Source organism: Myzus persicae, unplaced genomic scaffold, assembly GCF_001856785.1.
Source record: "Myzus persicae strain clone G006 unplaced genomic scaffold, MPER_G0061.0, whole genome shotgun sequence".
Classification (NCBI taxonomy): domain Eukaryota; kingdom Metazoa; phylum Arthropoda; class Insecta; order Hemiptera; family Aphididae; genus Myzus; species Myzus persicae.
This window is the reverse complement of record NW_019104205.1, coordinates 95562-107665: the sequence shown is the minus strand read 5'-3', so window position 1 is coordinate 107665 and position 12104 is coordinate 95562. Positions and strand designations below refer to the sequence as shown.

General features: G+C 28.2%; 1 protein-coding gene across 1 annotated transcript; it reads left to right on the top strand.

Moving 5' to 3' along the window:
* The first annotated feature begins 4620 nt into the window (after positions 1-4620).
* On the top strand, positions 4621-9075 carry LOC111039971 (protein YIPF6). Its single transcript, XM_022323658.1, has 8 exons — positions 4621-4858; positions 5017-5079; positions 5678-5797; positions 5863-5941; positions 6010-6052; positions 6120-6248; positions 7296-7453; positions 7522-9075. The coding sequence occupies exons 1-8, from the start codon at positions 4853-4855 to the stop codon at positions 7635-7637; spliced, it is 714 nt and encodes a 237-aa protein (XP_022179350.1). The 5' UTR covers positions 4621-4852; the 3' UTR covers positions 7638-9075.
* Positions 9076-12104: the final 3029 nt, after the last annotated feature.

Sequence of the window (12104 nt, the reverse complement as noted above, 5' to 3'; positions counted from 1 at the left end):
CCTACTTCAAATTAAAAATATTAAATATTTTGAAACATAAATCCACAATATTACAATATTAGAAAATTTGTAATATGTATTAAAATAATAAACAATAAATTCTTTGGAATCAATATACTCATAATTTCCTATAGGATGCAAATTAGAGGTTGTAAAATTTGTTTAGTTTGTTTGCTCCTACTGTTTGCAAATATTTCAAGACGATTATATTACGTATACCCTCAATGGTCATCAGCTGCTTCATGATCGCCGTCGCTGCAGACTTCTTCGTCTCTTGGAGGGCAACTTATAAACGACACCCTGTCGCCACTTTGAAAAGATCATCAAGTGAGCGATTTTTCATAGTCGCTTTAAGTAGGTTTTTCGAAATGTTTAGATATTTTTTTTTACTGTTCCTGTTGCCACTTATGTAGCCACTAACCAGTAGGTATACAGGCCTGTACTACTGCGACGGCCGAGCTACATTTTCAACACTGAAATTATTCTGATCTGATGGCTAAAAAATGTCGAAACAATCTCGAAAAAATCATCAAGTGAGTGCACTGAAGACCTAGCGGCGCGCGGCGTACCCATATGTGTATTTACAGTGGCCAAACTTTCTTTGATTAAGTTCTACTAAGAATATATTTTTGCATTGAGGATCGACTCACGTAAAAAAAATATTATTTTATCTTAAAGTCTGTATAACTATTATTCATAAAAAACATACTTAATATAATACAACATTACATTAAAATGTAAAGTTGTATAACAATTAGTGTTTAACATTAAATTTGCTGAATAGCTTCAAATATATATTAACATCATACTGTTGGTGTAGCATCGCCATAGTTTATGTAGGTAGTGATATCAATTTCGTAAGTAAGATTATCTTTGAAGTCCATCAACTCGAGCACTTCACTTTTACTTTAATCAGTTTTTACTTGATTTAAGACATATTTTAAGTAATATAAAATATAATTGTTGAGAACCTAATTTAGGAACTATTTAAATATCAATTTTAATACAAATAAATAAAGTTTGATAATATTCTTTGTATTAAATAATTTTATTAAACAAGACAAATATATTCTTTTGTCTGTATAACTTTTTCAATTGTATATACAACTGTATATGCAACTGTAACATTTATTTTTTTTTCCTCACGTACTTTTAACCTAACCCTAAACGGCGCAGCACAACATGCGCCGGACGAATTTCTTCGTCCGGCTCCAAATTGTGCGACGCCGTTTGGAATGTATAGGCTCGCTGGCCAACAACTCCTGACGAGTGACGTCACTACATTTGTCATGCGTTTCGGGTTCTGGTTGGTCCATCAGTGAACAACGTAGAAGGATGTTCGGTGCTGAGGACCACCGACAGCCACCCATTAATCTTTTACCTATGCAGCCACCGAATTCGCTTGTCTTCAGGATGCCAGCCGATGTTACCCGAAGTTCCGGCTCAGACGTACACGTTGTCGTGTCAACTCTGTCCGGTGTATCCACAACGGGGGAACTAATCGCATGGTCGACCAGCGACATGTAATGACGAAACGTTTGTCCTGCATAGTTCGCTACGGGCATATTGTATTCCGGTAGACTGGATGGGGTAGTAAGTTTGGTCCGATCTTTTTGGGCTGCTGGAGTAACTTATACGATTGTTCGAACGGGACTGACAACGACTGATAAATCTCGGCGTCTCCTACCGAGTGTTGACGACATGTTGTCGCCACGTTTGGCGTCGACGAGTATCTTATTATGGCCGACCCTGTTCTAACGCTGGTTGGAAACGTCGATGGTATGTGAAATTCAGCCGATCTAAGCTCTTCGAACGCTAACTTCATCTTATCACTCTCCGTCAACTGCAGCTTGATGGATTCAGACGAGGTAAACATATTCAAAAATACGTATTAAGCTAGTACAATGATATAGCAGACACGCAGGTCGATGCTTCAAGGTAGAGTAGCAAGTGGGTAATGGCTCATACGTCAACAATCTTCGAGTGACAAAAATAATTTATACTAGTCAAACCTATCGCAACGATGTTTTGTTGATTTTGTATCGACCAGAAAAATATTAGGAACTCTATTAAATATTGTTACAAATACATTAATTTAAAATTAAAAAAAAAAAACAAACGTTTTGATTATCTGAGTCTTGGGCCGACCTTTATTTTTTTTTTTTTTTAAATAGGAATGTGGCTCTTCTGTGAGAATATAAATTGTATTACACTATGGAACCTGTAGGAGGAGTTAGCTGAAGAAAAGATGAAAAGGTGGCAGTGTATACGTTGGCACCTCTTTTATTTTCATGGATTATTAGCCAGATATGAAATTACTTAAATGACAGTAATAAATTATATTAAAATATGTTGTATACATTTTATAATTAATGTTTATAATTAATTGTAAATTATTTTATATAGTTTGTTAAGGTAAACGAAGTCAATTTAGTGGATTGCAAAGTTCCGCAGATTGATATTGGGACAAGAAATAAACCGCACTAGTCCCCCTCCCTACAAGTACGTTTTTGAGTGAGGAATACTTTTCACGTTATGTTAACTAGGTTATTATACTCATAAGTAGTGTAGTAGTCATATTATGTAGAATGATTTATGTTTTACTAATAATATATGTATATTTTCTTAATATTGTTATTTTTTAATATATTAAAATAGTTTACTAACCTGCCAACGTTAAATTTGTTAAAAGATTATAGGTTCAATATTAGGTAACATTAATATTAATTGATATAGTAAAATAATATCAATATTTATTTTATAATTAAAAAAAATATATGCATATTGGTTTTAGTTCTATGTGTGGGTGGGTGGGTTACAACTTACGGATAGCTTCAGTATTTGTCCCTAAGAATAAAATGTTCGTAACGCCACTGAGCATCGGGTCATTCCACACCGTAAGCTAGACCATGATTATCCTCTTAATAATCATCTCAATGTGTTCCTCTGTATCCAGATTTTATGACTTTCAAAGTGAGAAAATATCATTTCGCACAAATAATAGATTAATATGCAATATGCATGCAACAGTGTGAAATTCGTGTTTTAATTTTAATTTTTAGTGTATTAGCGAAATGTATTACATAAAATAATTTCTGTCAACAGTCTAACTATAAAAATGTTGGTTATCTACATAATTTATAAATACCATTTACTATGTTATCATAAAAAAATGTTTGACAGCATAAGATAAGCAGACAAATTGAAAAATTGAACGCTAACTACTGTGCTTTGCTATTACGGTGCGTGCCGGCGGCGGAGCTCCCGTAGGAATGATTAGGGGGGGGGGAGGTGCTTGGAGCTTAACCATCCCAAAAATATTGACCCCCCCCCCCCCCAAAAAAAAAAATGATTGTACATTTTTCAAAGCCACCATTTCTTAGTTTGTAAAGAAAACTTTAAGCTCCCCTAGGCGACAATTATTGGGTACCTACCTTTCTACTAAATATTATTTATTGGTATCAAAAATAGATACACTGCGTTATTTGCGAACCAGCTAAAATGAAACCGCTTTGGAGCATGTTTGTTTTATGAACCGGGCAAAAAGAGATATTAGTATAGAATCGGACGCAGTACCTATCTGATGGATTTAAAATAGGTAGGTCACCAGGTAAGTATAAAGTAATGTGTGAAAATGAACAGCTTAAAATGTAATCAATTAATCGGAAAATTAGACATTTTTATTGGTGTGAAAATAAATCAAGACAGCCAAAAAAAAAGAGTATTTTTTAAAATTTAATATGTAATTTCGTTAGGTAAATTTACATTTTTCAAAACTCAACTATTAAATATCGTAGGTGGTTTATTAACAGTAACACAAAAAGTTAGTAAGATAGGTAAATTAATATTTCACCAACATGTTGAACATATAAGTACTAACATTTCTTAAAAAAAATCCAAAAAACCGTTTAAAAAGTAAACTGTATTCGTTCCTTAGTAAGTTTTAAATTTTGAATGCCTATAAACTATACCGCTATATAGAATTATACAAATAAGCGCTCCTAGTGGACAATACACTAAATTAAATGATGTAAAATCCCGACAGAACTTCTGTTAGTGAAATAATTTGTGATGTAGTTTGGATATTTGGAAACAAATTTCACCATGTAATTTGTTATCAGTGCCCATTCTAGGTACATGATTTATTCTATCTCATTTTATTCAGTGCCCCCGATTATTCATTTCCGTGTTACGACCACGGACTAATACAGACTTTGTCTTAGTCCGTGGTTACGACCCACTTTTGGAAGCCGAGTGACAACACTTATTAGCTACAGTTAGGTTAGGCTCGGATATTCCCATCTACCAGGACCTGCCACCTGGTCGTGTCGGCTGTCACCCTATCATGTACTTAAGAAGATCTTCTTAGTTCATGCCACGAATTAAGATATTAAGATAAGTATATCTTAATTCGTGGTTCATGCACCCTATTCATACTCACGATTTAAGATAGTATCTATAAATACTATCTTAAATCGTGTTCATACTTATCGGCTATCGCGCGGACTCGTGCTTATCCGTCACTAACTTCATTATCTTCATTATATCTGCGTTATCTTCGTATGTACCACGGTCTTTGATTAGGTAAATGCAAGATTATGTTATCACTTATCATGACACGTCTGGATTTTCAGTTTCCTATTATTTTGATATTTCATTTTTAGCCTGTGATTTTGGTTTTAATTTGTAAAATAAATATATACTTATTATTTTAAGTGGCCACGTATAAAATGTATATTAGCTTAAATTATTATTCTGTTAATTCAAAAAATTTCAGCGGAATCGAATGAAAACTTCTAGATTATATTTTGTACTCTTTATTCTTTAGTTATTCCACACATAAATAACAGCAATGGATGTAAGTTTTTTTACGCTCAGTTAGACTAGACTAGACATACACTTGTTTACTTTTAAGTTCTTAAAATACAATTATCTTTAAGTTTTTAATGAACTCTGAAAAGTAAATTTTTATTTAAACATTATTTCTTGTATAATTAATGCTTTTTTTATTTTTAGTTTTTAAATACTAATACCGGACAAAATAACTTCAATAATCCAAATGGTGGTCATACTGCAGTTGTAAGTAAATACTTTATGGGCTGTACAATTTAGTTTTAGTAAGCAACATATTGTGTTTAAAAATTAAATGTCTTATTTCCACAACATAAAGTTATGATTTAAATCAATATTAGAGAAATAATTGTATTTAACAACTCTAACTATGCAAGTATAAATTTACTCATATTACTATAAGTTTATCTGAGTCTTACTAGAAACTATTTATAATTGCATCTATACAGTGTACTGACATAATATACACAAGGTAAATCGTACAGATATAATAAAACAAATTATTAAGTTTTCTGTATTTATCTGTATAATGTAATAGTAGTTTATTTAGTATACCTATTTTTTATTACCTACTTAAAATTAATAAAAATGTCCTTAATAACCAAGTAGGTATGTGTTCCTAGCAAAATAATAATTATTAATTTAGTAATTAATTGTTATCAAAGTTTATAACTATTATTAAATAATTAATTTAATTAGCATGTGTTGTGAATTTGAATAATGTAAATAAAATCCCTGTTAAAGTCTACTACTTTTTTGTTTTTAAAATTTAGATACTTAGTTGATGATATTAGTTTTTGATTAAAATTATTATTTTTTTTTTAAGTATATTGATGACCGACCAATGAATAATGTAGAAGGACGGATGACTGTGTCTGGATCACTAATGCAAAATATTGGTGACCCTGGGTTCAACACATTAGATGAACCTATTAAAACTACTATTGTAATTATGATATTTAATACATTAGTTACTATTTACGGATAATGATGAACATTTATTAACTTTAGATGAGAGACTTAAAAGCAGTTGGAATGAAATTCAAGCACGTCTTGTATTTAAAAGAAAAAAATACGCTTCTAAAAGAGTGTAAGTCTTAAATAATGGTTTATATTTTTTTATTATTTTATATTTTATAATAAAAATTATGTTTTTAGGGGACTTGTGGGGCCCTTTGATGCTTTGCACTTTCATGGCCATGTGAGTTTATTAGTTTTTACTATTTTTTAAAAATATTATTGAGTTATAATAATTATTATTATTTAAGGGTTCTACAAGCATCGCCAGATTCTGTACAAATTGGTGATGGAGGTCCTGAGTTTGCTGAGGTTTTTGTTATTATTTGGATAGGGTCTGTAATTATTACATTAAATTCAAAATTACTCGGTGGCACAATGTAAGTATACCTTATTTATGTTATTGTATGTATTCATATTTTATACCATAAAATTCTTTTTGGAAATTATTATTTTAAATTAGGTTATGTAAAGTATTTGTTGAGTTGTATTGTCAATGCCAAGCCAGGATTAAGACCTAAAATGGTTCCCATTTTCTGAAAAAAATAATCACTGTTTAAACATTTTAATAAAATTGTATTGTTATACACACAATATAACTTTATAATTAGAGGGAAGTTGCATAACATACCACAATCTAAGTACATCAATTACAATTTTGAACGGTTAACTTAAATATTATTTATCATCAAACTTAAAGTTATGAAAGTTATCTGTGTCCTCCTATTGGATTTTTATGGTATTTTAATTTTTAAGTGAATTATAAGTATGTAAAATATGAATGTTTAAAAATGCTCTCAATTCACTTGAAAATTTAATTATCGTAAAAAATAAAAGGAAAAGTACAAATAATGTTTTTATTTTAAAACAACAATAATAGTTATAAGTGAATAATCAATTTGCTTTAATATTTATGCTAACAACACAAAATTGGAACTTCAAGACTTACATTTTGGTATGTTTCGTATTCGTAAGGTGGAGAAAACACAAACAAATGTCCTCTTTTAATAAACACGTCATTGTTATTGCTTTAATATTTACATAAAATATTACTTAAGTACACTTACAGAACTTACACTTATTATAATAGTTTTTTTTAAAGTTAGAATTTGAGAAAAAAAAAATTTTTTTTTATAACTTCTTTATTATTAAGTATTACCAAATTATTATTTAAATGCTTTTATTTTAAGGTTAATTAATTAATCAGATTATAGCTAATATTGTGTTATATTTGTCACCATTAATTATTTTTTAAATATAAACTTTTAAGAGGCTAAAAACCAAAATTATTTATATTTTCTTTCTTTTTCTTTTCTCTCCGCCACTGAAATATTTTTATGTTTCATTTATTTATATATCTTACATAGAATAATACTTTTAATATTGTTTGATTTTTGTATGATGTAATCAATTCATTTTTTTTCCAGATCATTTTTCCAGAGTGTATGTGTCTTAGGTTACTGTTTACTACCAATTGTTATAGCCTTGATAATATGCAGATTTATTTTAATATTTGAGCAAACCAATTTCTTATTTTTTATTCGATTTGCCATATCAATTGGTTCATTTTTATGGTCCACGTATGGTAAGTTATAATGCAATGAACAGACATTTTTAAAAATAATTCTTAAATTATTGTATTTTTTATTTTAGCCTCTGTTGTATTCCTTGGAGATAGTCAACCTCAGGGGAAAAAAGCTCTAGCTGTTTATCCAATATTTTTGTTTTACTTTATCATGTCATGGCTTGTATTATCACATACAGTATAGCGTTGTTGATCAAAATTACATTTTGAGATGTTACGTGAGTTTTGTTTATGACTTGTAATTATTTATTCTGTTTTAAATTTTAACTGTTAAGTACCTAACTATTAATATTTGGCGCTTGATGCCTTCAATGTAAAGTACCCTGTCATGTGAATAAAAGTGCTATGTTTATTGTTTCTGTGCAATAAATCTTTCATAATATTATTGTTTATTGTGTTTTTATAGTTTCAAGTATATCAATCTTATTATTTTTCTCTTATTATAATGTTATTCAATTTTATGGTTAGTTGTTTATGATAAATTGTTTAAATTAATGTTAAATAATAAGAATAGTTAATATTGATCACAGTAAGTTATTTGTTTAACTACCCAGAGTGACCATGTTTATTCATATACTTAAAAACGCATTATTTTTAACTTTATATTTGGTACACATATGATCATAATACATTTGTTACAATTAAAAAAAATATTTTATCATAAAGTGTGTAATTATTTATATTTTGAATTTGAACTCAATTACAAGACTTAATGAAACAGGTTTCTCTAATTAAATGTATTATGGAATAAACATGGAAATCTATAATGAGTATATACTTTTCGAGTAGCCTCTCAAAAAAATACCACTTCAAACACTTAAGTTTTTTGCTAGTTATTATTGTAGTATGAAAAGTTTAAATGTTAATTATATGACATAATATGTATGTTTATATAAATCTACAAAATAGATGTATACAAAACTAAACAACCAAATGTAGATCGTTGAACTGTCCTATAACTTATATAAGTAATCCTTTTTGTCAATCAATTTGTTTATATTTTTTTCTACAGCCAATATGACTGTCATCATTATTAATGGTCCCGATTTTTCTTCTTTTATGATTGAACATAAATTTGGTTTTAATAATTTCTGTGTTTGAAAGTACTCTCACATAGCACTTGTATAATGTCAAATTTAATATAAATTTGAAAACTATGAATACATTATAAAACAAATTTGATTAAAAAGATAGTTTTTGAGTTATATTAAAAGTGAAGTATATATTAATAAATAATTTCATGTATCCGGTAATTATACGTTTATACACTTTATGCTGGTATTGTGAATTTACTTAATGTAATTAACCTCTAAAATATTTTTTAGCTTATAAGTGTTTAAAATATATATATAAGGGCCACATCAAAAATTAAAATTTACTGGTTGGGATCTTGTAAATGATCACCTCTTAGCTGCCCTGGGCCAGGCCGACGCTGTCTATAAGACTTAAGTATGATATTTTATATTAATATACATAATCCATCTGTATCAAATTTAATTTATTTTTATAAAAATTGTACAACAATGTTTTTACTATCTCAGCGAGGACTTGCTGAGATCTTATAGCATTTCTTGCCTTAATCTCAAAATGAATATACCTAAAATGAATTTTATTTTTACATATGATTCCGTTTTATATCAATATTTATTGCATAGTACACTGAAGTGTCAATTATCCTTGCTATAACATTTTTGCACAAATTTATTTATAGATACTAATTTTATTGTTTGTATTATAATATTAGAGATTATTTTAGTATCTGCTGCGGCTCACTTTAATGTAGTTGTGTAATCTAACATTCAGTTGGTTCGTAAATGCTCGACTGAGTACTCATTTGAAATAAAATTAGTTCTAAAAGAAAACATTTTCACATGATATATTTTTATTTTAGATTGTTCTTTGTTCACAAAAATTAAAAATAGATTTTAAGCTAATTTGATGAATTATTGTTTAGCAAATTAAATGTACATTGTTTTTTAAACTTATCAACCTACTTAGTGACTTATTAAAGTAAGCTTATGACTGTTTTAAGGACTTAATTGAAGAAATTCTTTTGTATCTTCGGTTTATTATTTTGGTCAACTGTAAATAAATAAAATAAAATAACTTAAATGTTTCAATGTGTTACTTTAAATATGTTTTTTTTTTAATCAAAAATCAGTTGTTTATAAAATTACATTTTAAAGTGTAATATTGTAACTTATATAATTAAAATTTGATATCCCAATCCAATTCAACGTAAGCGGTAAAAGATTTTATCTATCTTTTAGCTTTTTTAATTTTTTGTATACAGTATGTTGGCAATAAAGCCCGATAAGCTAGGTTTTACTAGTTAATATTAGGATTTACTAATCATACTTGCTACTTAGTAGTAGGTCAAAGGCTTTTACTAAAAACAATTTTGTTCAACCTATTTATAAATATCAACATAAAATCTGGTCCATTAACATAAAATGTTGAAGTACAAAATTCATTAAAATAAATGTAATATTGGCTCAAAAAGTATATATAACTATGCCCAACATAAATACTGTAGATTCATCAATTTCAGCATAACTTTCAACTTGTTAAAATTTTTTCTCCAGATTTTGTTTTGTTTACCTCTAGTTTACTCTTATTTTCTGCATAATTTTAAATTTCAAAGAAATTTTATTATTGAGAATTTGTCTTGGGATATACTATTAGCAGTATTCTTCTCATTGTTTTTTCTTCAAACCCTACTATCTGGTAACCATAAATATAATATTTAAATTCCTAGGTACCATTAAACATAACACCAATACTTTTATATCAGCTACATGTCTGAGTGCTTTGTACTTTGCACATTTTATACCTCTTCTAGAATATGGTACAGTTGTATGGCACCCTTTACTTGCAAAACACCACCTTTTCTTTGTAAGCATGCAAAATAGATTCTCATCATATGCTAGCTGTATTCATAATATCCTGGCTATCCATCACGACTATTCACTTATCTGTGAAGTCTTACAAATTCATACTTTCAATTCATGACACATTGAAACTGACTAATAATTTGTTATTTCTTTGAAAAGGGTCTCCAGATCTTTTTGGAAGAGTAATTTAGAAATCTCTTTTAATCTCCCCGCAATAAGTATCCTTTCTTTATCCCAAGTCTCGCCACTTTGTACAGCCATAACCCCACTCCCTTTACCATACCACATACCTAACCACATTACTTTTCTGCTTGAAAAATCTGTTACCTTATATTTATTATTTATATATTATTTTACAGCTGTTATCTTAGGTTTTGAACTGTATTATATTTCTTTACCACATTTATCATTTATTGCTGTATATACTTCAATAAATAGATCGGTTATAACAATTTTCATAACATACGTATTACTATAATATTGAATAATAATATATGTTAGAAAATCTAAAAAAAAATTTGAAACTCAGTCACGCAGACTAATTATTCATAAGTCGTATTAAAAAACATAGTAAAACTCTTAATTATTGCATTATTTCTTTAATGTACGTAATATTTATGTAGTTTTCACAAAAAATTATATTAAGGAATATTTAACAAAAATAATAATAATAATAATAAATTAAAGATACAATTATGTACATACCAAAAAAAAAAACAAAAACAAAATATATTGATCTACAACGTTTGGGGCAAAAAAAAATGTAAGTTAATGCTAATAGGTTAAGTAAAACTATTTTAGTACACATTGAAATTGGAAATAGGGGTGACATGACAGGTAACCAAAAATAAAAAAGGATTTTCAGTTAATCTTTGTTTTATTATCTTAATATTTTACACATACTAATAAGACTAAAATTAATGTATCCTTAACATTTAGTTACCTGACACTTTTGACGTATACAAAACCGATAACACGGCCCCTAGTATTTATAATATTATAATAATAATAAAAAACACAAATACACTTAATAACTATTTAATTTAACTTAAATTTATAAAATTATATATATAATGTGTGTGTTTATAACATATATATTCATATACACACATTTATATATTAATTAATTTATGTTAACACACCTCTCTATTCTAATGATATGAACAATGGAACGGTATACATTGAATTTTTTGATGTTAAATTTGTTACTGAAGTTGATAGTACTGCTAACCTTTGTAGCACAATTAAAAACATAAGCATACTTAAAAATATTGTTAAAAGCAAACATGATCAATGGCCGGTTATTTGATCCGTTCACATTTCGGGATTGAACGTCTTGACAGTGAACAAACACTAAACAGTCATCGTGTTCTGTACTAGAAGTCAAAACATTCAAGCCCAACTTTAAATCCACAAAAAACATTTCTATTATAAGATACTAATGTACTATAGAAGAGTATTTTGAATTTTATGTGAGGGTTATGGGATATGTTGGAATTGGCTTTGTAGGCTTTGTAGGCTATGTCAAAGAAAGTGGCTGAACACATAATTGTAGGAACAACTAAATATAGAAAAAAACATTTGAATAAAAATTAAAAAATTAATTTCTAGTTCTTTGTAATAATAGATAAAAGAAAACCTAAATTATCAAACAAAATTAATAATGTAGAGAGGCTGATAACACTAATTTATATATTATTATTCTCTACAGCTATAAGACTACATTTTTATTGTATGGGATTGATAATTTTACCAAC